Genomic DNA, 27,396 nt, shown 5'->3' on the forward strand with positions numbered 1-27,396 from the left:
ACCCGTTCCTCATGAGCAATGGCCTCCAGTTCAGTGATATTTTTGGGTTTGCGCACTACAACCGCCTTCTTCAAATCCCACCAGAGATTTTCTGTGGGGTTCAAGTCAGGTGACTGTGATGGCTCTGTAGAATCTTCCAGGACGACTTCTGCAACCAAGCCTTGGTGGAATTTGAGGTATGCTTGGGATCATTGTCCTGTTGGAAGGTCCAATGATGCCCAAGCTTCAGCTTCCTCACAGACGGCATGACGTTTTCTCCTAGGATTTCCTGATACTTCAATGAATCCATCTTGCCTTCCACACGCTGCAGGTTTCCAGTGCTAGAGGATGCAAAGCAGCCCCAGAGCATCACCGAGCCACCACCATGCTTGACTTTGGACAGAGTGTTCTTTGTTCATTCTTCTTCCTCCAGACATACCACTGATCCATCATGCCAAAAAGTTCCAGATTTGTTTCATCGCTCCACAGAATCCCAAAACTTCTGTGGCTTATTTACATGATTTTGAGCTGAGTTTTCTTGTGCTTTTGGGTCAGTAGTGGTGTACGTCTTGGAGTTATGGCATGGAAACCTTCTGCGGTTAGTACACGCCTTACTGTGCTCACTGAAACCTCAGTGCCTGTTGCCACCAAGGTCTGCAGATCTTTTGCAGTCAATCGAATGTTCTTCACAACCTGCCTTCTCAGAAATCTGGTTGCAGCCATTGACAGCTTCATTTTTCTGCCCCGTCCAGGTATTTCATCATTTTCTATCCCTAGCCAGTTCAGGTATTTCATGTGTTCCAGCTCAAACACACCTGGTAAAACTATGAGACCCTTGATTAGTTGCATCAGGTCTGCTTGAGACAACACCTGTTTTGCATATTTGTGCTGTTGTGAGGGATTCTATTCAGGGGTTGAATCATTTTGATGCAAGAGAAGTCATTATAAATTGCATTTTCAGTTGAATTTGGGGAAACCACTTGAAACCATTCGTTGTGTTGAACTATTTCAACTGCTTTTGTTTGATTTGTTCATTGCAAACAGCTGAAAGTCTGAACATTTTGAAAACAAACCTGACTTGCAATGGGGGTTGAATAATTTTGATTGCAACTGTAAGACATGGCAAATACAAATGATATTGCATAGCATCATGGTGACTATAGCTGTACTGATGATGTGTGTCTGGGCTCAAAGAAAGAACACGCTTCCTTTAAGCACGGAGCATCTCCATACATTTTTCTTCTCCCTCTGATGCTCATTTCCCTCTCTTGTAATATTTCACACAGCGTCACAGCGGTTCAAATTGAAAATCCCTTGATGAATCAATATTTATTGCAGGCAGCTAAATGAAGAGTGATAAGTCACCAGAGCTCAATGCTCAGCCCAGAAACAAGCACACTGTCTCACAAAATCTGAATTAAACAAATGAACCAAAGTACACGCCAAATAAATGTAAACGCACTTTTTTTTTATAAAGCCAAATGCATTTGAATGTAACTGAAATCTGGTTCAAATCACAGGAGACCTATTAAATACTCAGCGCTAATAGAAATGCACATCACTGGGCTCTTCAAAGAATATACCAGTGTTTTTTCAAGCTGAACTCTATCCACTGCCCCTTTAATGTATGTTCGATAAACAGCTAAAATAATTAAGTATGCTGAGAAAAAAAACTTATAAAAAAATATCACTTATAATGAAAGTCTACTGTTAAATTCTGCCAGTAAAGCATTTTAAAATGTGATTATATAATGCAAATATGAATTTAGAATTGTTACATTGTTTTAGATTTAGAAATCAAACCTAGTCTAGCTTAGTTAAACTTTACTACACTGGAGCAATACACTGTACAGTCATTCCAGTTTCAATGAAGGTTTTGCCCTGGCCATGCAGGGCAAGACTTGAACATGGTGGTTCAACTCTCGGGTCATTATCAACCTGGAAAAACCTAGGACACAGCAATCCTCAATCCAAGGCCAGACTTAAACCATAAGGAGGCTCAGTTGATGGACACAAGCTTCAGTGCTGCACGCTCTCAGTTTCAGAATCGGCAATTTCACTTGAAGCATGCATATCTGCAGCCACATCATCCACAAGAGGGTATTTTAAGAACTGGTATGTCCTTAAATTATGTAATATGATACACAGATTTGATTATTTTGCACACTTATTGCACTAGATTATTTTTCAAGATGGAAATGTAATTTGTAGCCTGTCTAAGGATGTTAACTGAAGTGCAGTTTGAAACATTCTTTGCTGCTTTTTAGCAGTAATTAACTGCACTACTGCCTAAAATGGCAATGTCCTGAACCTGTCTTTTTTGCTTCAACTATGGGAAATTTATTAAATTACTGGTTGACTAATAAAACTTTATCAAGCAAGTCCTAATCCATGCACCAAGAGGCAAAACCTGACACTGTTAAAGAACCCCAAATTTTCCCCTTAGTGCTGTGTGGGCTTTTCTGGGGTTGGAGGTTAAATTTTTTCAATTCAATATTATTTATGTAGCACTTTTAACAGTGGACATTGTCTCAAAGCAGCTTTACAGAAACATCTAAACACAGGATACAGATTTTAAGTGTGTGAATTTATCCCTATTGAGCGAGCCGGTGGCGACGGTGGAAAGGAAAAACTCCCTAAGATGAAATGAGGAAGAAGCCTTGAGAGGAACCATCCTCATCTAGCTAACAATGGATAACGGTTCGAATCCCACCTCCGCCCTGTGTGCACAGACTTTGCATGTTTTCCGTATGCTTTGGGGGTTTCCTCTGAGTATTCAGGTTTCCTCCCCCAGTCCAAAGACATGTGCTGTAGGCTGATTGGCATTTCCAAATTATCCGGAGTGTGCGTTATTGTGCCTGCGATGGATTGGCACCCCGTTCAGGGTGTTCCCCGCCTTGTGCCCTGAGTTTCCTGGGCTGGGCTCCAGGCTCCCCGTAAGCCTGTGTAGGATAAGCGGTATGAAAAATGGATGGCATTCATGAAAGCATCTATAATGTGTTTCAAAGGTGAGAGGTGTTTATTGAGACGGCCCCAACCACTGTCCTTTTGGCTTCTGTTACTAGTGTGTTTTTAGTAAACAGATCATCTCCTTTTTTTCAGTCTAGGAAAACATATCAAAATGAACTAAAGTTAGAAAAAAAAGACCTGTGTCACTTCTTTCCTAATATTTTCTTAAGTCTCCATTTGCCTTAATGATGGCACTCATCTTTTCAGGTAACAATGCCACCAGTGTCCTGAGATTGACTTTGTGGTACCTTTCTGCTGTTCCAAATAATTCTACAAGTTTTCAGTGGATTAAGGTTTAGTGACTTTTCTTCTGGGCTAGTCAAAGTGTCTCAGTGTTCCATCATGTTCATTAAACAAGTCACACACTGATCTGGCCCTATGCACCCTACAGCTGTCGTCCTGGAATAATTGGAGTATTCTGGACATGAAGCACAAAAAGCAAGCTCACAGTGTAACCAATGACTGACAATTCACTTTTATGGTACATTAAGTTACATTTGTCCAAGTATATCATTTTTGTCTGGGAAGTTTGATTGTGGTAATCACTAATGCAATACTCGTATATAACCTGGTTTCACCATTTTCTTAAAAACCAGCTGTCAAATGTGTGTATAGCTGAAATGTCCACTCAAAACCTGATAATACACATATTGACTCATCATGGTTATAGTAATTGAATAATGTTCTGAAAAAAATTCAGACAGATTAAAAACATGGCTATTGTCGGCATTTAACTTCCAGCAAGAACTAAACACCAGACCTTTCTATAACACAACCTTTCATATCCAGTCAAATAACCCTCTATCCTAACTACTTAATCTACTCAATCACACGCTTTTCTTTCTCATGATGTAGCTTATGCTCTTCAACAAATTAACACTTTTTCTAGCAGGATTACATTCTAACATGCAATATCTGCATATTATCCAGGTAAGCAAAGACACACAGAACTGTCTAAATCTCACAACAAAGAAACATGAACAACAACAACAAAAAAAAGGACAGAAAAGAGAGTAGGCGTTTATGAAAGAAAGAGGAAATAATAAGCATTTCATTTCAATGTGAGCAGTGCTCTTAAGCTGTAGCACATGACATACAGCCTCTCTTTTCTACATGGGTGCATCTGGGAGGGGGTGAATAATTTACTGTGGAGATCATCTTTTCTCTGTAGATAACACTGGGTGTAAAATATTTACACCCATGTGGAAGAGTGATTCATTCATGCCATTAAGCAAATGTGATTTCCCAGAGTCACTAGTGTCAGACTAGGGTTACGTTCCAATTGGTGTATTTCAGTCCTGAGTGGTGGTGCCAGCTAGTAAGATTCTGGTAAGATCACTATTTACCAGTATATTCAGCAGATATTCCTACCAAGGGCAACATACAGTAAACCAAAGAAGTAAGGATTCATAAGCTGAAAGACTAGAAAGTAATAGTGGTCTAATGGTGGTAAGATATCTAGTCTGCATCCAAGAGGACAAAAAGTTTATTATACACAGTAGATATTTATTTATTTATTTATTTATTTTTAAAGAGGATGACATTAGTTCAGAGTGGAGTGGGAAGCCCGTTCCAGCACTTAGGTGCCAGAATATATGCATCAGCTGTATGTACTCAGCACTATTAAAACCATTACAATCAAAATGCACTTGAATATGATCAATGCCTCCATTTCATTACTGAATCTCTACAATCTCAATACTTCCCATTTTCAAATCTCAACATTTTTGTCCAACAAGCTCTGTTTCACACGTTTAATGTGCACGCCACTGGAATTAAGCAAGGAATAAAACACAACAGGCATGCTGTTACATGAAATTAAATCAAATCAAATCTGATTGGCCAGAACGTGTGCGTTATTTTCGTCTAACAGCATGGCTCGGAAAGTAGCTCCAGCTGTAATATGAATGATAGGGTTATATTAATTATGTTCTAATATGCCATTGTTTCTATAGCAACGGCTCGTACACAGGGACTTGTACGGCAGATGCTCTACCTAATCAACCCTAATGAATGGATTTTTAAAAAAGTGTTTTTGAACAAAGTAAAAATGTATAATTGTTTTTTGTTAAGAGATATTTGGTTAACATTTATGGTTGTAAGCTCTTTGTAACAGTCACAGTGCTTTGTGAAGCTTATCAGCACAGGAAAGTCTTCATGACAGGGAGTTTTTAATTTCCAGTTTCTTAGTAAAATGACTAGCTGCATTGCTTTTGAGAGAGAGAGAGAGAGAGAGAGAGAGAGAGAGAGAGAGAGAGAGAGAGAGAGAGAGAGAGGCTGGTAAAAGTATGTCTCTGTGATGTTCCACAACATTCAGTCTAACTATAAACCCCCAATATTTACGGTAACTTTAATAAATTACAGTAAATATTGTAATCGCACTCCAGACCTTGCTGTTATACAAAAATAACGCACTTTGGGGAAAACTTACATATTACGATAAGTGTCACATCACGCATCGCTCACCTGGCATGCTTTATTTTTGTATAACAGGCATGCTCTATTGTGTGTTATTCCTTACATCATTAATAACATCGTAGTATGAAGAAAGTTGATCAATTTCCTTTAATAAGTTGAAGTTAATAAGACAAAAAAAAAAATAGCTTGTCATGTTACCAAGAAACCGCAAAGAAAAAGCAAAGAGAGTTCATTCTCCTGAAAACATTCTTTTCTTGGAAAACTTACTTCTACAGCTTTACCTCTTGACTGTTATAAAGCGCAGATACTGGAGACTCCTTCAACAAATTTTAAATAAACATCTCCAAACAGAAAACTTCACCATATCAACATTTACACACATCTTAAAATGGGTTTATGTGTAGCGTCTGCCATACAAGCCCATGTGTAAGTTGTTACTACAGACATGATAACAAGTGTATCATTACCCATGTAAAGCCTTGTAGCCGGCACTATTGTCAGAGTTACTGTTATAAAAAATTTCTATCAAACTGGATATTAAACTCTCAATCGTCTACTAGTTTTCATTCTAAAATCAAAAATAAACGGATATTCAGATGTTTCACTGTCTACTTATTCAAACTGCAATGAGAAACAGAAAAACCATCAAAACATTAACTCAATATGAATCATCATGCAAACTAACGGCACTGTGATTCCACTCAGTTACATAACGCCTTTCAAAGAGCACAATAACAGTGTTACGAACTCATCCTGAGCAGATGGTGACCATTAAAAGCTATTATTTATTAAAATAAAAATTTAAAAAAAAGGCATGTATTCCCACATGGGCATGGCCTGTATCATAGCAACATGTTTATGGTCTGAGTAATAGATTACTGTGACAAGCAGCACCTTCCTCCTGTCATAATATTAGTGGTGATGAGGTGCTTATATCTCGTAGTGTTATTAAGGCCAGCCAGTTAGTTCATGTTTTATTATGCGCCTTCCTAGAGTCTGTTAAAAATGCAGTGTGTCAACAGAGAGGCTTTAATCAGGCCTGTAATTGGTTATGGTGGACTAAGATTGCATGTGGCTGAAGGACACACACTCACACACCATTTATTTTTTATGGCAGAATAAAAGTCATTAAATATAATTCTGTAGAAAACATTAGTGGACTAGTGGTGCTAGTGTGACTGAAAGGAAAGATTGAAATAATAACCAAGTCTGTATATAGCAGTCCAAATCTGATTTAAAAACAATTCAGAATCTGAATAAAATCTGTGGATTTTATTGGGTGCCTTACCTAGCTGACTGGATTTTCTTGACTCTGTAGTAGAGGGTGGAGTTGTGGTGCTGGAGGTGTGTCCGACGCGTGTCAATCTTGTAGTGGGTTTTAATGACCCTGTGAGATGCCGAATTCCGTACTGGCAGAGAGAACGGGCCTGTGGAAGAATAAACAAACCATAAGTGGATATTTACAACTCCTATTATTATTTCACAACACCAAGCAGGCAACATGACACAGAATATCACGGCATGATTCTTGAATGCATTTCGATAACGCTCAATAAAGATCACGATATGTAGGTTTGCTCGCACACTGCTAACGATACAGTAGTGTTGCATTTCACTAAATGCTCACTTCAACTGCTCAATGATACAGAAAACAATTATGTATTAGAATTACAACATGAACATTTGAATTTTAATATATTGTACATTGACTGCACAGGTAGATGTTGGCCTGCTATGGCATTGCTGACTGTCGCGCCTCCTCCAGTGCCCATAGGATTACCTATAATATATACCTAAATATATATATATATATATTTATTATTTAAAAAAAAGTATTAAAACATTAGCATATCGATATTATCTCAGAAAAGCATATTGTGACATAATGTATCATGATATTGATATTATATCTTTATATCACCCTGCCTTACACTGAATAAAAAAAAATATATTATGTAGTCAGTCAGTAAGAGAACATATTACATAATGTTTACATAACAATAATACGTTTCTTATCAAAATGTGATTTCACTGCTTATACTAAACTTAATTTAAGTACGTTTCTAATTACTCAATTGAATTAGGCTTTGAAAATACATAATCAAATCATGACGGATGTACGAAAACAAATTGTGTTAATGTAATCCAATTCAAATCGCATGTACACATTGGAATGAAGTAAATTCAATGAGCTCTGTTTTTCAGTGGACACCAAGCAAAGTTGACCAAGCACCAGAACAGAGTTCCATTTTTCTGCCAGGAATACTCTCAGACATGTTTACTTTAATTCAGTGGGCACCAACCCTCTTCCATGAGATCTACCTTCCTGCAGGTTTCATATCCAACCAAAACCTAAAAAAACACACCTGCTTTAGTTGATCAGGAACTTATTATAGCAATGGTCAGCTGGCCACGATTAAGGCTGGAGCTAGCTCAGGAAGGTAGATATCCAGGAACAGGGTTGGTGACCACTGCTTTAATTAAACATGAATATATTTTTACCAAAATGATATGGTAATGTTTTTATTTAGGCTACTTTCTAACCTTGCCTTGGCACCTGCAAAGGTCATGTTGTGTAAGCAGCCAGCAGAACACATGCAGAGGTAAAAACAGTCAGTCTGTCTAAAGATGTCTAAAACCTTGTTAGCTAAGTGTGATTTTATCCCGATTTAAACAAGGTTTTGGACAGTAATCAGACACCGACTGTCAAAATGTCCTCAAGGCTTCTGCCTCGCCATATCATCATCAAAACAATGAAGAGTACTTACATACTGTACAGATAACTGTGGATAAAGTTTCTTAAATGTTCAAATGACCTCATAAAAAGACATTAATGAGATATTCAGTCGTCTAAACAGATTAATTATTATTTGCCCCTCAAACAAAGACCTGCCGAGGGAAAAGATGATGATGAGGCTTGTGTTTAATTGCCATGAGATAGATGAGACAGAGAGTGATGTGGATGATGATGTTACTCAAACTGAGAACTCCATTTCCCGTTGCAAACTTCTTTCTAATTCTTTAACATTTGTCAACAATGTTGTTTTTCCATACGCAGACTAGGTTATAACTGTAGAGGTAGGTGGAGTGTCTTTCAGTGGAATAGAATGAAATCTTTAACTCATTAAACTCCTCTGACATTTCAGTTCAGGAAAGTCTGTCGTTTTTAGAACTATATATAGTAGAAAATATGAAGGTTTTTCCCCAGGCCACTGAAGAAATGTGCTTTATCCAAGCTGGAAAAGTACCTGAGATCAAATATGGCCAACTGTATTAATAGTAACGAGCAGAGATCGAGTCAGTCAGTACTCGAACTCATAAAATTCAGTACCCCTGCCCACTCACACACTGCAGACTCAAACATCCTCACTGACAAACTCCCTTCACTGGCAGGTGCGCGCCTTAATAAGCTGCACATGTAAAAATGAAGGAATAACAACGGCTGAATTTTTATCAGCCTAATAAATCATATCCTCCGTCTCTCTCGCACCCACCGCCCCCTTCTCTCCTCTCCTTTCTCTTTAAGTCTCGTTCATTATATCTTTTCACATATCCATCAGAGAAGAGACGGAAGGAGAAAGTGGAGGGAGAGAATAAGTGTGGCTTTTATTTATTTCTCTATCCTTTCATTTATCCATCATGCTGCTTTATGGGTGGCTGGGCAGAGGTGACATGCATGCATGCGGGCTGAGTAAAAGATGGACTCTGCATGGCGGCTCCTACACACTGCCTTTTCACACCAACGTTAAAAAACCCCAAAGATTTATTCCTGCCACGTACCATTTAGCATGTTAGACAAGTCAGCGGGAGAATGGAATTACTTACAGAACTTAAATAATTCTGTAAAAAGCTATTCAACACTTTTAATAGTATTTCACTTTCCCCAAAAGCTTTTTACTACACCATAATAAGATGATGCCTGGTTTATAAGCAAGGCCTGTCATCATAGGGTTAAGCAGCTTGGCTAAGGAACTGCCACGTAATAAACACCATGCCCTATTACAGCACAGACTGAAATGTTTCAAAATAACAAAACCACTTTCTCCTCTCACTCTCTTGCACACACACACACACACAACTATCTTTGCTTCCCATTTTTCATAGTGTCTTCGACAACACTTTGTCTCTCTAATGAGTGAGCAGAGAAATGGAGGAAAGAGAAGAGGAGAAAAGCCAAGGAGAAACAGAGGAACACAAAGCAGCGACACGTACGCAGGAGAAAGCTAGAGCCTGACCTGAACTATTGATTTACCAATATGTACACAAATATCAATCAGTATACAGTATCTCCATCCATATATCAGCTGATAGATACCGTAGTACAGTGACCAGTGAAGCTGGTCAACTCTCAATCACTAACTACTACCAAAAGTTAACATATAGAAAGCTATCTTAAAGCTATTGAAGACTCCCCGGCTCCCAACTTTGCAAACATCTGGCAGACATTCTCACGCTGTCGTTTTTAATTATGCAGCCAGTTCATGGTATAATGAAGAATCAAAGAACCTTATAAACAAAATAAAAAGGCGCAAAAATAAATATCCAGCCTTAAATCTTTATCCACAACACACCTTACACAAACTGTACATTTTAGAAAGCGAATCTGGTTAATAGTGGAAAATCGCTCATGTATAATACGGTACTACATGAATTATGAACTGAAACTGATTACTAATTAATACATTTTTATTTATTTATTTTTACAGATTTGATCCTGCTTAATTAAGTCTAATGGATAAAAATACATGTTTACATTCAGCACCTTTATGGAACAACTTTCGCACAGAACTCAAAGCTCTTCTGCTTGTTCCTCATATAAAAAGGGCATTTATTGGGAATATTCGCACAGCTCCCCGCTCATTACCATGACATTTCTAAATTGTTTTAATCACCATAACAGAAATAAGATAAATAGAATAATAGAAATATTCCGGGGTTTTTTTGTGGATTTTTCCTGGATGACTAGTATATGTGAAATAGCTGCTATGCACTGTTATATGTATTTTAATAATCAAATAAGCGCTATAAATAGTACTTCTTTCACCAGTCTCTCTTTTTTCCCCCCACTGTCTAAAAGCTAAGTGACAGCTTTGACTGTTAAAAAGCGCTGAAACTGGAGACTTACAAAAATGCTAAATAAACATCCCTTCAGGAAAAATAAAAATCACCATATTAACAATTAGTCTTTAAAATCCATTTATCTGCCATACACAGCCTGCTTAAACTACTACTATAGAAATTAAAATGTATCAAACCAAGCACATTAATATAAACCTGTGTTTTGAACTGCAGCCGGAACTACTGTCAGAGCTGCTGTTATAAAAAATTAATCAACACCTCTTTAACAGTCATATTTAAGTACTTAACAGTGATGTGGTAGGAATTATAAACAACACTGATTGCTCTTTTGGAAGCAGTGACTCCATGGCAATGACTTCATAGGGTAGGCATGTTTTGTGACTTAAAGATAAAGAAGTCTGAACTTTTTGCAGTTAAGTAAGAAGAATCGTGTGCAATCTCTGCATGTATACACAGTATGTCCACTTTCTTGTTAATTTGGATTGTTCATATAAACTCAAGTTTCAGAGCTTCAAGATCTTGCCCTTCCCTGCCCTGAGATCAGTGACTCACTGGCATGAGTATCCTTACTGCTGATCATCTGAACAAGCCCCTTTTCCTATTGCTTTCCAAATTGGGTTGATCTATGGGCACTTCTCTGAAAACCACCCTTCCTCATTATTCCTGTGGAGTGGGGTAAGGATATAAAGAGCGTTACTCGTACAACTCGGGACCCTTTTAAAGCAATACCAAAAACAGCAATTGCTACCTTGTATGCAGCCACTTCAGTGCCTTGGCATAAGCTAAATGCTACCTCTTAGTTTGTGGCAGACCGGGAATTCAATCATGCCTCGTGGGCTAACATTCAGCTTTCTTTCCTAGCTTCAGCACATTAGCAGGTGCCCCTTTACACCTCAGCTACTGGTAGCTGCTAGAACTAGGGGTCATACCATGCCTTATTGAAGCGTTTGCAAATTGTGTTCAACACCATACAAGAGCCGTCCTTCCTGTGTTAACAGAGATCATCTGTAACATGCCCTGGCCAAACCATGATTGGGTTACAGCATAATGCCAAATTTATCTTTCACATCTGTTTTATTCGCATATGATCCTATGGCTCCTGAAGAAAACATTCATCCTTTGCCCAAGCAGCGATGCCCCAGCACTGTTCAGTTAGTCCTCAAACCTGTGACCCTCTCCTGCCAGATATTTGTTTCTAAGCAGACAAATTTCTTTCCGCAGTAGGACTTTGCATAACCTGCTCAGAAATGGGGTCTGACTGCAAAAATTCTGGGAATGAATTTAGTAGAGTGTATATCATTTCATTAGCTTTTCCAAGTATGACTGGCTCAAGCCCCAAACTGAAAACCTGAGCAGCATCTGAACAGCATACACTGGTGTCCTAATGCAGCAGACCAACACGATACGACACAGCCATCCCTATGCCCCAGCACTTGTAAATGTCACAAGTTATATTTACTCCGATCAGCCAGAACATTAAAACCACTGACAGGTGAAGTGAATAACATTGATTATCTCGTTACAAATGCACCTGTCAAAGAGTGAAGCAGCAAGTCAACAGTCAGTTCTTGTTCAGTTCAAGTTGATGTTTTGGAAAAATGGGTAAGGGTAAGGATCTGAGCGACACTAACAAGTGCAAAATTGTGATGACTAGATGACTGGGTCAGAGCATCTCCAAAACAGCAGGTCTTGTGGGGTCTTCCCTGTGTGCAGTGGTTAGTACTTACCAAAAGTGGTACAAGGAAGGACAACCGGTCAACCAGTGACAGGGTCATGGGTGACCAAGATTCATTTATGTTTATGGGGAGCAAAGGCTAGCGCATCTAGTCAAATCCCACAGAAGAGCTACTGTAGGAAAAATTCCTGAGAAAATGAATGCTGGCTATGATAGAAAGGTGTCAGAACACACAGTGCACCACAGCTTGCTGTGTATGGGGCTGCATAGCCAATGTTGATCCCTTGTCCACCTCTGAAAGCACCTACAATGGGCACGTGAGCATCAGAACTAGACCATGGAACAATAGAAGAAGGTGGCCTGCTCTGATGAATCACGGTTTCTTTTACATCATGTGGACAGCGAGGTGCACGTGTCGCTTTACTGGGGAAGAGGTGGCACCAGGATGCACTATGGGAAGAAAGCAAGCTGGCAGAGGCAGTGTGAAGCTCTAGGCAATGCTTTGCTGGGAAACCTTGGGTCCCTTCCTGCCAACGGTATTCCCTAATGGCAGAGGCCTCTTTCAGCAGGCTGGTTTGAGGAACATGACAGAGTTCAAGGTGTTGACTTGGCCTCCAAATTCCCCAGATCTCAATCCGGTCAAGCATCTGTGGAATGTCCTGGGCAAAAAAATCCGAACCCTGGAGGCACCACATCGCAATTTACAGGATTTAAAAGACCTGCTGCTAACATCTTGGTGCCAGATACCACAGCACACCTTCAGAGGTCTTGTGGAGTCCATGCCTCGACGTGTCAGAGCCGTTTTGGTGGCACAAGTGGGACCTACGCAATATTAGGCCGGTGCTTTTAATGTTGTGGCTGGTCAGTGTACACCGGTTTATGGTAACTACCTTCCTATAGCTATGCTACGGATCAGCTGTGAATTCTGGATAGTGTGAAAAAGTTGACCAGTACTGTACTGTCGGCTGTTTTAGAATTCTTTTTTCCAAGTTCACATGGGCCAAATGAAACAAGGCTGTGGGCCGGATGTTAATAATACACTTGTGTTTGACACATGAGTCATAATGATTCCTTCAGATTAGTTTAACTTCTTGGACTATTAAGTAAGCATGTTTTGAGTTCCCATTCTCTAGTGTGTAAGAAAAGGTAGAACTTGTATTTAATATTAAATGGAAAATAAATGGAAATATTGAGCTGCACCTCAGAGAAGCACCAACATTCTCTCCTATGCCTATTTAATACCACAAATGAATAGACAAATACTCAAACCTCAATAATACAGGAAGCCACACTTCATTCTGTGAAGAAGTAAGAGGAGTTATTTTCCACAAACATTTACCAGTATGTGTGTGTGTGTGTCCATGTGTTGTGCAAGGACAATCAGTTTTATGTGCGCTACACGGTGTATGATTTATAGTTTCAGCTGGCCATTGTACAACTGGACCTTAAGGCGTGTGTGTGTGCGTGTGTGTGTGTGTGCGTGTATGTGTGTGTGGGCATGGGGGTAGATGCAACCAGAAGCTGGAATGTACTGTATGCGTGAACATGTGAGCTTGTAGGATTACTTGGTTGGCTTGAAGTCACTTTTTCACACAGCACCCATCTGTAAAGCAGTCAGAGCTATTTGGGCGTCCCTGGGGATGACAAATTTTGCTTGTCAGTGAGCTCGTTCCTTACACAGCGAACCCCTTATGGAGTTATTCACAACACTGTTCTACCTTACCTACTGTTTAATGACAGTGCTGCAGAACATCGCTACCACATTGAGCAGGATGTGCCAAAACTAAGGTAGTGCTCCCTGTCAAGACCCTTTTATTTATGTGTGTGTGCTTGCATGTGTATGTGTGTGTGGCAGGGATCTGTCAGTGGCCTATTAAGGGGAAGATTGAGACCCCACTCGGTACAGACTCACTCAACCAACACAACCTGCTGGGCTTTACAATCAGGCCAGGGGACTCATTCATCGCCCGCTGACAACTCAGCCCCGAGCCTGAGCCGAAACGCACTGCCGATTATTTACTCAGCTTACACCAGCTCCAACCAGCGCCGTGCACGCCCACCTTTATCTATACCTCTCCGTCACACACAGACAAACACACTCATTTTTCTGACAGGTTCCCATGTTATTTTTCCTACATTGGAAGTTATAGTCAGGTAGCTGTCCTAAACAGAAGCAAAAAAGGCAATATGACAGAGAAACATCAACTCTTTATTTGAAGGGAACCTACAATGGATGTTTATGACTCATTCATAATGTTGCAAAAATAAATATAGAAAAAGGGCTAGTGAGATGGCATTAGAGATTCTTTTGGAGGTGCATTTATCGACTTCTTACATTCCTCTAAAGCATATATTTAAGTGTTTCATGCAGGGTGTCCCACATGGCCAGTCAATGCAAGGTTTTTTTTAAATATTTTAGGAAGATACAAGATGTAAATCACCTCCAAAACACTTGAGAGCATTACTGTAAATTAACGTAATCTTCTGTAGTATTCTAGACTGTTTGTCGTCCGTAATCTTTACCAAGTTTTCACATAAACTTGTGCCAGACTCCACTGAATGCCTTAGACTTTTGTTTGTTGTTGGGTTTTTTTTTGTTTGTTTGTTTTAAACTAGCGGGATTTTTTTTTTTTTTTTTTTTTGCATCTGCATGACATATTTTGACCTGAATCGTTAACATTTTGGACATTCTTCATTAATTAACTTATTTATTTATTTTACCAATGGACAATCCATTTCCTTTTTAATATTTGATATTTAAACAGAATCAAAATTCATGCATCAAGCGATTTTAAGTAAAAAATAAATAAATAAAACAAATAGATTTAAAAAAAAGAGAGGAAATCTAAAGAATCTAGATATGCGCATAATTAATTTATGCACGAAAGGCTTAAAACCTATTATAAAGCATCGATCCAATATACTGTATAAGAAGCCCATATCTTTAGCAATTTTATTACTGTTAAGCTGTAATTTTGCATTTATAACACTGTTATCAAGCAGCACTTTATTCCCTCTACAACCTCACCCAATTCATATTATATAGGAGTGTCAAGGTTTTGTGTATGTATTGTGGGTTTTTTTTTTGTTTTTGGGTAAAGAAACATCAAATAGTTAGACTTAATTGGTCGACCAATAAACTGAAGTTACAGAAGAACCGAAGTTCTTATCTCTCTGCTCTTTTATGTAAAAACAAAGACGTATACATAAAAACTGCTGTATTCCACTTTAACTCCTTTTAATATTAACGTTAAACAATGGATCATGAAGGTCCAATGTACCAAGGTACCTGTCAAATAAAGTGCAACCATAGATAAAGTGTAACCTGCCCTTGTTGCTTTTCTAATTCTCCTAAAACAGCATGTCCCAAAGCATTTTAGTCTGCTTATACCAAAACAATTTGCCAATTTATATATATATATATATATATATATATATATATATATATATATATATATATATATATATATAGTTTGTTTGTTTTTGAGTAATTAAAGAACAATCCATCATAGTTTTTTTTTTATTTTTTTTATCAGTTTATAGTTACAGCTAATGTGATGTAACATCCGGAAAACAGTTACAAAAAAACTACAACTTCTCAGTCATATAAACCTGTGATTTGCCTTGCAGCTGAAACTACCGAGTTGCTGTTATAGAAACTTAAATCACTTCTGATCAATCATGTTTGAGAGTTCAACAACACTGTGGTGTAATTTGGGTACGTATGCTGTGGTAAACCAAGGAATGGCACTCAAAACAATGACCACAATGCATCAGGAATACACTAGAATACACTGGTGCTGAACCACCTCTCCATACTTTGCCCAATCAACAGCGATATACTCATCTTAAACACATTCCCGTCCTGTCAGAACCCTCCCTCACTTCAGTCTCTGTGGTGACATGGCAGCAGCGACACCCTGTAGAAAAAGTATCCGCTTAGGGATTATCAAATCCTGCTATCGCCCGTTTTCGGATCCCTGCTGCAAATTTGACAACTAATTCCAGCTAACTGCACTCCTATTCTTTACTCTGGCATCTCTGTCACATCATTAATCTTATTATTGACAGCAAGAGACCCCCTACTCCTGCTACAATCCCCCTGGGGCTCATCTTCTGATTCCCACCGGGGTAACCGAACTGCGATTAAGCATTCACTCTGCAAAAACCAGCAATGCCTGGTATGGGTCAGAATAAGGAATTACGAATGCAGGGCGGAACCTTACAAGCAAAACAACGATGCAAATCTGCTCAGAACAAGCAGTGAGACAACTAGTGAAGTTTCTGTTGGCTCTAGAAGTATCAGTTACCCAATTATTATATATATTTTTTACCCCTTCACACTAAATAGCAACATTTGATTCATATTCTAAAAATTATCGTCAGGGCCTGGGTTATGGGGCAGTTTTCTGAGCAGCATTCTCAACCACATCTTAATACCAAGGTGTACTGTAACTATCAGGCATTCTCGGCCAAAATAAGCTGGGGCGACGACACATTATCCAGGAAATCAAATTAATCATATTAAAAGTAATAGAATTAACTAATACTCCAGGCTTTTAAAAATACTTTTTGAAGGTAGCTTTGTTTATATATTCCACTGTCTTGTCATTGCACAACAAGGCTGATGAGACAAAAAAAAAAAAAGCCTCAGCAGTTTGATGACTACATAAGGGATGAACTGTTATGCGAAAATAATCATGAGGAGTATGGGTGATGTTTATTTGATTATTATTTTCCTATAACATCCTGAAATGTTACATTTAAAAACTGTGGAATGTCTGTGCGACAAGTTAGTTCTTGTTATCAATTAGATCATAGCAGCGATTAGCAGTCATTCTTTCACCAGCTTCATTTATTCCCCCGATCAAATTTATTTTGAGGAAACAACGTAGCTTGTAATATTACCATGAAACCAGAAAGTGCAAAGTCCTGTGTCCCTTTCTGTGGAGGAAAACCTGGTGCAAATCACTGACACTGCAGACTCCTTCCATAAACGCTAAACAAACATCGCCTTCCAGAACATATTCGGGAGATTCTTTACATCTTAATTTGCTAAATGACACATTTTTTTAATCAGTACCATTATTACCCTTTGATTATGTATATTACACCACACACGTCCCAGTGAATGAGTTATTATAGAAATTACAGAATGAGAGTAAAACTTTTCCAGAATGAGCGCAATAATGTAGATCTGTTGTTGCACTACGGCCAGAGCTATGTAATTACAGATACCGAAACAAGAATTAAAGCCAAATATAAAAGGGGACTGTGTGTACTCTTGTGGTCAGTAGAGGCAATGCAGAAGATCAACATCCAACCTTAGTTCCTGAAGTAACCTTGAGAGATCAAAAAAATAAAAAATACCAAAGCTGCTACAGGAGTAGCAAGCGACTCCAAGCGCCTGCCGATGCTGATGGACGGATAGCAGGAGTGTTGACGGACTGAGAAGAGATCTTAATCAAGGAGGGATGAGAGATGGAGGAGCGCGGCAAGAGACCCAGAAGTGAGTCACTTGTTCACTGGTGGATATGTAGCAAGTTCAGTGATGTCTAACAGCTCCCGCTTGACCATGTCAGTTATCACCATCGCGCAATAGTCACTGAAAGCCGCTGAATCAACATAAACTGACCTTGCCGTGGTTAGGACCACCGAGAGTAATCTCACCCATGACCCACTGGCCTATCTACAGCATTATTAACAGATCTGCTTCAATGTCATGTGGGGTAAATATGACAGAGTGTGTATGTGTCCATTCACACCCCTATCGCACTCACTTGTGCACTCCAATTTAAGAAATGGCACAGTGCACTAGGGGGCCTCGAACACTAAGCTGTTCATGCCTATCCACTAGAAGCTGAACACACTCTCACACACCCTAACGCTCTTCATTTGTCAACCACCTGTCCGCCATTAAAGGCGCATAGGAGTCCACCAAGGACCAGTTTCAAGTTACAGAACCATTTATCATCCTATCATACTGTGCGTGTGGTCACTTCACGTGTTTATGAGTTAAGTCTTAAAGTTTTATTGCACTTTATTATTTTAAATCAACAGCCAGCTGGGTTATTTTGCAAACCATATATTATACAGTGCCTTGAAAAGGTATTCACCCTTAACCTTTCAATATTTTGTATAGTTCAATCTGGAATTGAAAACTGTCATTTGTAATGTCTAAGATTTGAAAGTGTAAATTATGTCTTATTACGGCTGCAAGTCTTCTGGGACATATCTGGATCAGCTTTGTGCATCTGAATCCTGATATTTTTGCCCGGTTTCCAAGTTCTTGTGGATAAAACGCATCCCCACACCACGATGCCACCACGACCATGCTTCACTGATTTATGGCATTATTTCCATCATTTGTAATTGACTAAAGCAGAATATTATGCTATCTATTTTTGGCTTTTGGTTTGATTTAAAATGATAAAGTGCTAATTAAAAGTAATTTATGCCTGAATATACACTCACTGAGCACTTTATAAGAAGCACTATTGTAATACTGGGTAGGGCCAGTGCTCAAAACAGCCTCAATACTTCGTGGTATGGATTCCACAAGATGTTAGAAACATTCCTTTGAGATTCTGGTCCATGTTGACATGATTGCATTATGCAATTCCTGCAGATGTTTCAGGTGCACTTTCATGCTGTGAATCTCCCGTTTCCCCACATCCCAAAGGTGTTCTATTGGATTCAGATCTGGTGACTGCGAAGGCCACTGAAGAACACTGAACTTTGTCATGTTCATGAAACCAGTTTGTGATGACGTCCGCTTTGTGACATGGTGCATCATCATGCCGGAAGTAGCCATGCTCACCACAATTGAATAAAACCTTTATTAATATAACGTAGCCTTTATGTTAGCTCGAACTAGTGTGGCCATATGCCACTGACCTCTCTCATCAGAAAGGCGTTTCCATCCACAGAACTGCCGCCCACTGGACGTTTTTTTCAAAGTCAAAATAGTCAAAATCACTCCGATCACACACCCCCCCCCCCCCTCCTTCTGATGGTTGATGTGAACGATACCCAAAGCTGCTGGCTCGTATTTGCATGATTTTATGCATTGAACCGTTGCCACAGGATTGGGTGATTGGATAATTGCATGATTGAGTAGGTGTACAGGTGTTCCTAATAATGTGCTCAGTGAGCGTATATGCTAGCCCTGTGATTAAACAGGGTCGAGTTTCCTAAAAGTTTTGAAGAGTTAAGATCAGCTTAACTGGGAGAGACGGTGCTCAATGTGATGCTTTGCTCTACCATTTAACAATGATCTTTCTGCTGCAATGTTTTTGGGAAACTTAGCCCAGATGAATTCTAAACATACACGAGAGAACCCACTTCGGAAAACTTGCACACAATGTTTTTAGAATTTAGCAGCTCATTTAACCAACAAATCTGAATGTCGGTATATAAACCTAAGTATAGGATTAGTTATTAAATCAAGTGATATAAACCAAATGCCTGCTGTTTCTTATCAGAGATATAAATTTCGAATGAACCCGTATTAAACTTCATTACAGATCCTAGATAGCAGTTGTGCCGGGTCATTGCCATTTGCTGTTGCATTTTTCAGGTGGATGCAAATCATGATGCATGTCTTTGCATTGCTGCAGCCTGTCATGCAGGGATTTTAAACTATGTTTGTCCTGAAGGTAAACCCAAGCAAAACAAAGCATGTACTTTACCGATTTCATACAAATTACAAGCCTGGGCTTGGAGGTGATTGGTCTAAGGTGATCATCTGGGGTAGCTGAGGCTTTCCTCTAAAGGCTGGGTTTGCCAAGAGCTATGTGTGCTAATTTATCCAGCAGCAAATGTTAGGATAATTTTGTTAACCTGAGATTTTGAAGTTAAGCAAGTGTTCTTAAGACACTACTTGCCCTCTCTCCTTACATGCATTACCTCATGCCTGCATGCAGACTGTTCTTAGTGCCAGCAGTTGTATAACTTTTAATTGGTCCCTCTGAGCACTGAGGAGGAACAGGCATCTGCTTAGGATGGGCACGGGACTGGGCACCTCACCACTGGAACAGCTGCCCTCAATGTCACCGAGCTAAATGTAAGGGCATTATGATATTACAGGCCCAAGACTTTAAGCACCAAGTATCTAGGATAAGTACCGACTTGGACAGGATAGAAAATACATTTTAGCAATTAATTAAATGAGGAAGCATGGACTAAAAGTAAAAAAAACAAAACATTTTTTTAAACCACAACGATTTGCACTAATAGGCATAACTGACAAAAAATGTGCAGATATACTGCTTACATAATGAAAGTGGAAGGAATCAGAGCATCTCATAGGCGATAAAACGCTATCGGTATTTATCAACGGTACAACTTTATTGGTAACGATAGGGAAAAAAATGCTCGATATAATGCTCGATAAAACGTAAAAAAACATGAAGTTTGGTTGCATGAACAACCCTCAAGCGTACGCCGTCCCCAAATCACAAACAGCCCATCATATGCCTTGATAAAGGAGTGTGCTACGAGTGACAAGCAAACAGTCAAGAACAAGTTGCGTATCTGTGGGGTTCGGTTGCGGCATCGCCACGTGACATCAGAACACACGTGAAAATGAGTGCCGTGCCTGCAGAGTAGACTGGGAATAAAAAAAGGACATCAGCTCAACAGTGTTGCAGTTTTTGGTTTCTTTTCGTCTGACCAACATCAGAACACCGCTGTGTGTAAGCTTTGCAAAGAATAAAAAAGTAGTTTCTCCGTACATCCAAGAACAAGCAGCGAGAGTCTTGTAGTGCACATGTGGGCAAGGAAGGAAGGTGACATTTTACCACTTTTTCTGTTTTCTGTTAAAATGTCTGCTCTGAGGAGGACAGTGAGCGGCCTCAGAGCAGGAGCTCGGCTCGCCAGACGCGGACCTCTGCATGGTGTTATCTGGAAGCAAGCATTAAAGTGGAAGTTTTATACGAGGCTAGGCTAACTATGCTAACAGGCTGAGCACAAACTAGAGCACCAGGAGTCCCATTCTGCGCTATAATGCGATGTTGATTTACCTCAAAGTGCGCCTCGACTGTTCTACATTTACACTTTTACATCGCACACATTTTGTAACATTTATTAAGTTCAAGAGTTGACACTTGTTTATTTAAAATTATTTGATGTTTGCCTTAATAAAGTGGGTAAATAAAAAATATAGTGGCTAAATTCAAACTTTTTTTCTTCTGGTCTTTGCTTAAAAAAAAAAAAGACTAAAATGAATCAGTAATTATCGATAACGAATTATATGAAACATTATATCGTGATCGATTTTTTAGCTGTACTGCCCAGCTCTAGCATCTCATTATATACTGTATGGAAGTTAACACTTTTAAAAGAACTGGAAAGGAAACAGTAAAAAAAATCTCATTCATGCATGTACACTGACCATAAAAATCTTGGGATTAATTAATGGTTAAAGTATAAAATAGCTTGTGATCCTCAAAAAAAAAAAAGAGAGAAAAGTTCAATCCAATATCCACCAAAATATTTGGTGTCCTCCTGATTAAGAAACAAACTGAACATATCTAATCATAATTATATTTGCTTCTTAATAAAATGGGAGTACAAAGAGTGGATTAGGGTGAAAATACAGACTGTCACATAGTGACAGCAGCTCGATGGGGAAACCTGAGAGTTGTCACCTCAGGTTGGTCATTAATATCCACAAACTCGTTAAGTGAAGAATGCCATGAAAGAGGATACGGATAGGACGAGTGCCCATAAGGATGGGGAGAATGTCCAACCCCAAAAATAGTCCAAGGGACATTTACTACCCCCTCCCAAACCTAACACCCCCTCCCCAAAACCAACTGAGCTGAATAACGTAGGTTAGTGTATGTCTTGCGTGTGTGTGTGTGTGTGTGTGTGTGTGCGCGGTGGCATGAGAAAACCCTTCACATGATGAAATTGCCATCTTCTACTATGATTTAGATGATAAGTTTCTCTCTATTGCATGCATCTGTAGCACTTTAAAATCTAGTTCTCTATAAGTGAAAAGGAAAAATATTGCATTTAAAGATTTCATTCTCATTCCATTGAAAGATGCCAACATACTGGTTGGATAAAGATAACTGTTAAATGTTGATTTAACTTGCATTAATTGATTAATAAATCATTTGTTAATTAATTCATTCATCTTCAGTAATCACTTTATTCTGGTCAGGTTCGTGGTGAATCCTCAATGGATTGGTACACTAGACGCAAGGCAGGCGCACATATACCCACAAACACACACAGCAAAAAAAGAAACATCCCTTTTTCAGGAGACTGTATTTTAAACATTTTGTAAAATCCAAATAAGCTTTACAGATCTTTAATGGAAAGGGTTTAAACGATGTTTTTCATGCTTGTTCAATGAACCATAAACGATTATTGCATATGCACCTGTGGAACAGTCCTTAAAACACAAACAGTTTACAGGCGGTAGGCCATTAAGGTCACAGGTACAATAACTTAGGACACTAAAGAGACCTTTCTACTGACTCTGAAAAACACCAGAAGAAACATGCCTAGGGTTGTTGTTCATCTGCGTGAACATGCCATAGACCTTCTGCAGGGAGGCATGAGGACTGCAGATGTGTCCAGAGCAATAAACTGCAATGTCTGTAATGTAAGACGCCTAAGACGGTGCTACAGGGAGACAGGAAGGACAGCTGATCGTCCTTGCAGTGGAAAATTACATGTAACCATGTGCCTCCCTCCCTGGAAACAACTGCTGGAAATAAAAGCAGTTGAATGTGAGAGGACATTTCTTTTTTTTTGCTGAATATATATATATATATATATATATATATATATATATATATATATATATATATATATATATAGATACACACTTATCAACATGAGGTTAATGGATATTTGTATTAATAATAGAATAATATTAATTAATGCATTTACTATTCACTTTACTATTCAGCATTACAATACTCTCATTCAGGTTAACTTTACACCAAAAATCAGTGTTGGTCTAAAATTATGTACTATATGTTTAAAATAGATAATTTAAGACATTCTCCTTGCCTTTTTCTTACTGTGTAGTTACTTGTAAGCTTAAATATTACCGAATGGAACAAACGCTCCCTGACGCAACCCTGTGCCTTGCTCAGATGCTGACGTAGTTCCCTAAGCATGGCCTGTTCACAGCTTCTTGAGGCTTTTCCACTTTCTAGTATTCAGAAGTCACTGTGACAGGAGACAAACTAGCTATTTCCTACAGACCGACTCTCCAGGGACGGCAGAAAATGAACTGGCTCTGATCAATACTGTCCTCTCTCTCTCTCCCTCTCCCCCTTGTCCTCAACTACTGCATTTGTTTGGGACACAGTGAAATACAGGAAGGTTCTTACAGCTTAAGATCCTGCATATCATATTCTCGCTCGTGCACAAGCAGGACATCTGCATGTGCAGTCTCACAAAAGTCCTATTAACATGATCATTTTATAATAATATACCAATGGTTAATTTGCTTCAAAGAATTTAATCAATAAAACCAAATGAACATTTACGTAAAGAATAAAACATGACAAGGTGTGCTGTTATAGGAAGCAGAGTTATTGGTACCAGCCTAAAGTTTATTTTATAATAACAGCATGTCTGTTAAATTCTGTTAAGTGTGTAATTCTGTTTACATTTACAGCACTTAGTAGACTACATCTCTCTCCCTATATACATACATACATTATATATATATATATAAAATTAAATAAGTTGTACCTTTTAACTATCTTAGTGCATTTCTGTTTGTCTCTTATCAAACACTGAATAGATTGAGTACATCTTAAGTTGTGCAACTTCTACAATCGTGTGAAAAAATAAGTACACCTCATGGAAATGGTTGGATTTCTTGACATGTTTGGACTAGCAAACATTTGATCATCTTTGAAACAGTGCCTATTAATAAAGCTGATATACCTGAACAAAACCACAAGGAAAAACCTTTACCAATCATTTATTCAACAGAAGTCTCAATAGATGTGATATTCTTCTGTGGAAAAAGTAAGTACACCTTTGGCCTCAGAAGCTAGTATTACCCCTCTTAACAGAAATAACTTCTTGTGGGTATTTTGCATAATTGTTCACCAGTCTTGGACATCTGCTTGCTAGGAATTTTTGACCACTCTTCCATGCAATATTCTTCAGTTGTAAGATGTTTGAAGATTTTCTTGCATGTTCTGCCCGTTTGAAATCCCCCATAACATTCCAATGGGGTTCAAATCCAGGCTTTGTCTAGGCCATTCCATAACCCTCCATTTCTTCTTTTTGAGCCATTCCTTGGTGGATTTGTAGGTCTGCTTAGGATCATTATCCTGTTGAAAGGTTAAATTTCAGGCAGCTAAATTTTTTTTTTTTTTTTTTTTTTTTTTATAAACCATAACATTTCCACCGCTGTGCTTCACAGTTGGTATGAGGTCATTCTCCTGAAAAGCTGTCTTTGGTCTGTGCCAAACATGTCTGCTGTTACTGTGGCCAAATAACTATCACTGATTCATCTGTCCAGAGCACATTAATCCTAAAGGCCTGGTCCTTGCCTATATGGTCACTGGCAAACTGTAGTCCAGCATAGGCTTTTTCCTGGCACGCCTCCCATGCAGGTCAAATTTTGTGCAATCGCTTTCTTACTAGCAGATCCTGTGAAAATTTTGGGGTTCTTGGACACTTCTATTTGCATCCGACGATCTGCTCTTGGGCTGAATTTGCTGGGACGGCCAGTCCTGGACAAATTGGCAGTTATTTGAAATCTTCGCCATTTGTAGATCATTTTCCTTACAGTGGAATGATGTATTTAAAATAATTTGTAGGCATCCACAACCTTTTTTCTAAAGGCCTTACAGGACTCTTTTATATCTTGGCATGATGACACCACACTCCTCAATAACAAAGGGAACACCAGAAACTAGATATGAGAGAGGTATAAATAAGACAGGTTCCACCTGCACTACCTAAGCAGGTTCTGATCACTGGCACCCAATCTTCAACATCTGATTTTAATTTTATGGATTTGAAGGTGTGATAAATGTAGAAGTATACTTACTTTTTCCAAGTGACTGAAGTGTTTTTTGTTAAACTGTGAAAATTACTACAAAATGTCAGTTTTATGTATCATGTGATATAGTGCAACATGTTTATTAATAGGCACCGTTTCAAAGAGGATCAAATGTTTGCTTTTCCAAATAAAGTTTTAAAAAAAAAGAAAAAAAAAGAGAGGTGTACTTATTTTTTCACATGACTGTGTGTAATGGCAAGGGTTTCCCCAAATTGGTTTTTACAGAGGGCATGGGAACCCATCTTGGCACTGCCATCTCAAACTGGCAGAAGGAAGAGGACAACTGGTGGCTGACAACCCTGAAGCACTGGGCAGGTGTAACTGAGACGATGGGCCAATCTCTCCCACAGAGGCATGAGGAGAGGACAAGTACCAGAGAGAGATGACTGCTGACATATGACCTTGGTGTACATTCTCTAGCATATGTCGTTGGACAAGGCTATTTTATCTCCAGATGTGCAACAAGAAACAAGAAGAAATCAGAAAGGCAAAAGTTTGGTTAAACACGTAACAATAAGCAGCTCCTCTGTTTTTTCTAAACTGGTTTCCATTGGCTCGGAAGAGCTTAGTTCATAAATTCACGTCAAAATTCACCCTGATAAAGTTGGTGCAATGGGAAAGTAACCACCATCAGAAGCAAATGCATCAGAATCAAAATCACATCCCATGTCCTTTCCCCTTCAGTGAATTACCTTTTTTTTTTTCTTAAAAAAGTGAATTTTATTCATGTTTGGTCTGATTTCTGCTTAGTCACCCCAGAAGATGCCACTCCTATCAGGATAGAAAATGTTTCATCGTAAGATAAAGACGATCAGTGAGAAAAACTTTGGATTGATTTGTAGTGCTTCTTCCCACTAACAGGACACATTTTTATTTCTATAAAAATAAAGACAATGCGTTTAGACACTATTAAGTGGGTATTTTAAGGGTGTATATACCAGATCCGTGTAAAAGAGCTCCCTCTGCAGGAGCTCAGCAGCAACAAATACAGATCTGGGAACTAAGAAAGCACACCTGTAAGAGAACTTGAATCAATCCAGCCTATGCCTGTATGTAACCGTGCTTCAGGCTGCCAAATAGTTTATGAGTTAGTTATGGGAATTCAGCTGTGACACTGAATTATTTATTTCATTGTGCATTAAACTGCTCATGAAGCATGCTTCTAAAAACAAACATGAATATAACAAACATATTCGCGAAATATCACTTTAATTCCATTATCTGCTGCATATCAGCATTGTTGTGGTTAAATAGCTCAGACAACTGGACAATTACTGGAATGTCTCAAGACTGGGAGATCAGCTGTTGTTTTGGTTGGATTCCCTGACCCAGTATGTGTGCCAAAGAGTGAGCAGGGAATAAACCGAGCTGACAGAGAGAAAGTCTCTGTATGGAGGCCTACGTATACAGATACAGGCACAAAAATAGAACTGGGCTCGATGCCTGGCAGTGTGACCTGATAAAGACAGAGGCAGGTTCAGAACAGACATCCAATCAGTACACATCAGAGGAGCAGGGGCTGAGCTACTCTGCCAAGAAACGTACCTATAATCATGTAATAATGGGAAGCTCTGTGAATCAACACACAAGCGCACACAAGCACATGACTTGCACTGAAGTTGATTTGACCCTCCCTGTGGTTAGATCTCAATTACTCTTTCCCCCGTTTAAAGGAAATCTCACTAATTAAATATGTTGAGCATTAATTATTCAGGCTGAGTGGGAGCCTATAAAACCATACTCGCCCAGCACAGCTAATCAATATGCCAAGAGTGGAATTAACACTTATCTTAAAGTCCTCTCCAAACAGAGCAGGACATAAACAGCCATCTGTAATTAAACAGACACACACACATGCACAAACACAGACACCTATATAGAGGCACACACACACACACACACACACACACACACACACACACACACAGAGATGCACACATGCTTGCTCTCTCTCCCACATACAAACACACACACACACACACACCCTGTGGTCTTAAAACTGGACAGACATCTGTGGTGATGGATGAGATACTTGGATAGTCCGTCTGTGTGTGTGTGTGTGTGTGTGTGTGTGTGTGTGTGTGTGTGTGTGTGTGTGTGTGTGTGTGTGTTTTATGGGACAAATTCAGACAGTGGCGCTTTGAGCAGTGGGGCTCACATGCCGATCATGGCTAAAGGCTCA

General features: G+C 39.0%; 1 protein-coding gene across 1 annotated transcript in view; it reads right to left on the bottom strand.

The window, feature by feature from the left end:
* The window catches only part of zc3h3 (zinc finger CCCH-type containing 3), a 76,391-nt gene that overhangs the window by 27,457 nt on the left and 21,538 nt on the right, over nt 1-27,396 (bottom strand). The window contains exon 4 of the mRNA XM_017479995.3: nt 6,695-6,833. Coding sequence (XP_017335484.1) covers nt 6,695-6,833 — 139 coding nt within the window. The remainder of the gene's footprint in view (nt 1-6,694; nt 6,834-27,396) is intronic.

This window comes from Ictalurus punctatus, chromosome 11 (genome assembly GCF_001660625.3).
Source record: "Ictalurus punctatus breed USDA103 chromosome 11, Coco_2.0, whole genome shotgun sequence".
Classification (NCBI taxonomy): domain Eukaryota; kingdom Metazoa; phylum Chordata; class Actinopteri; order Siluriformes; family Ictaluridae; genus Ictalurus; species Ictalurus punctatus.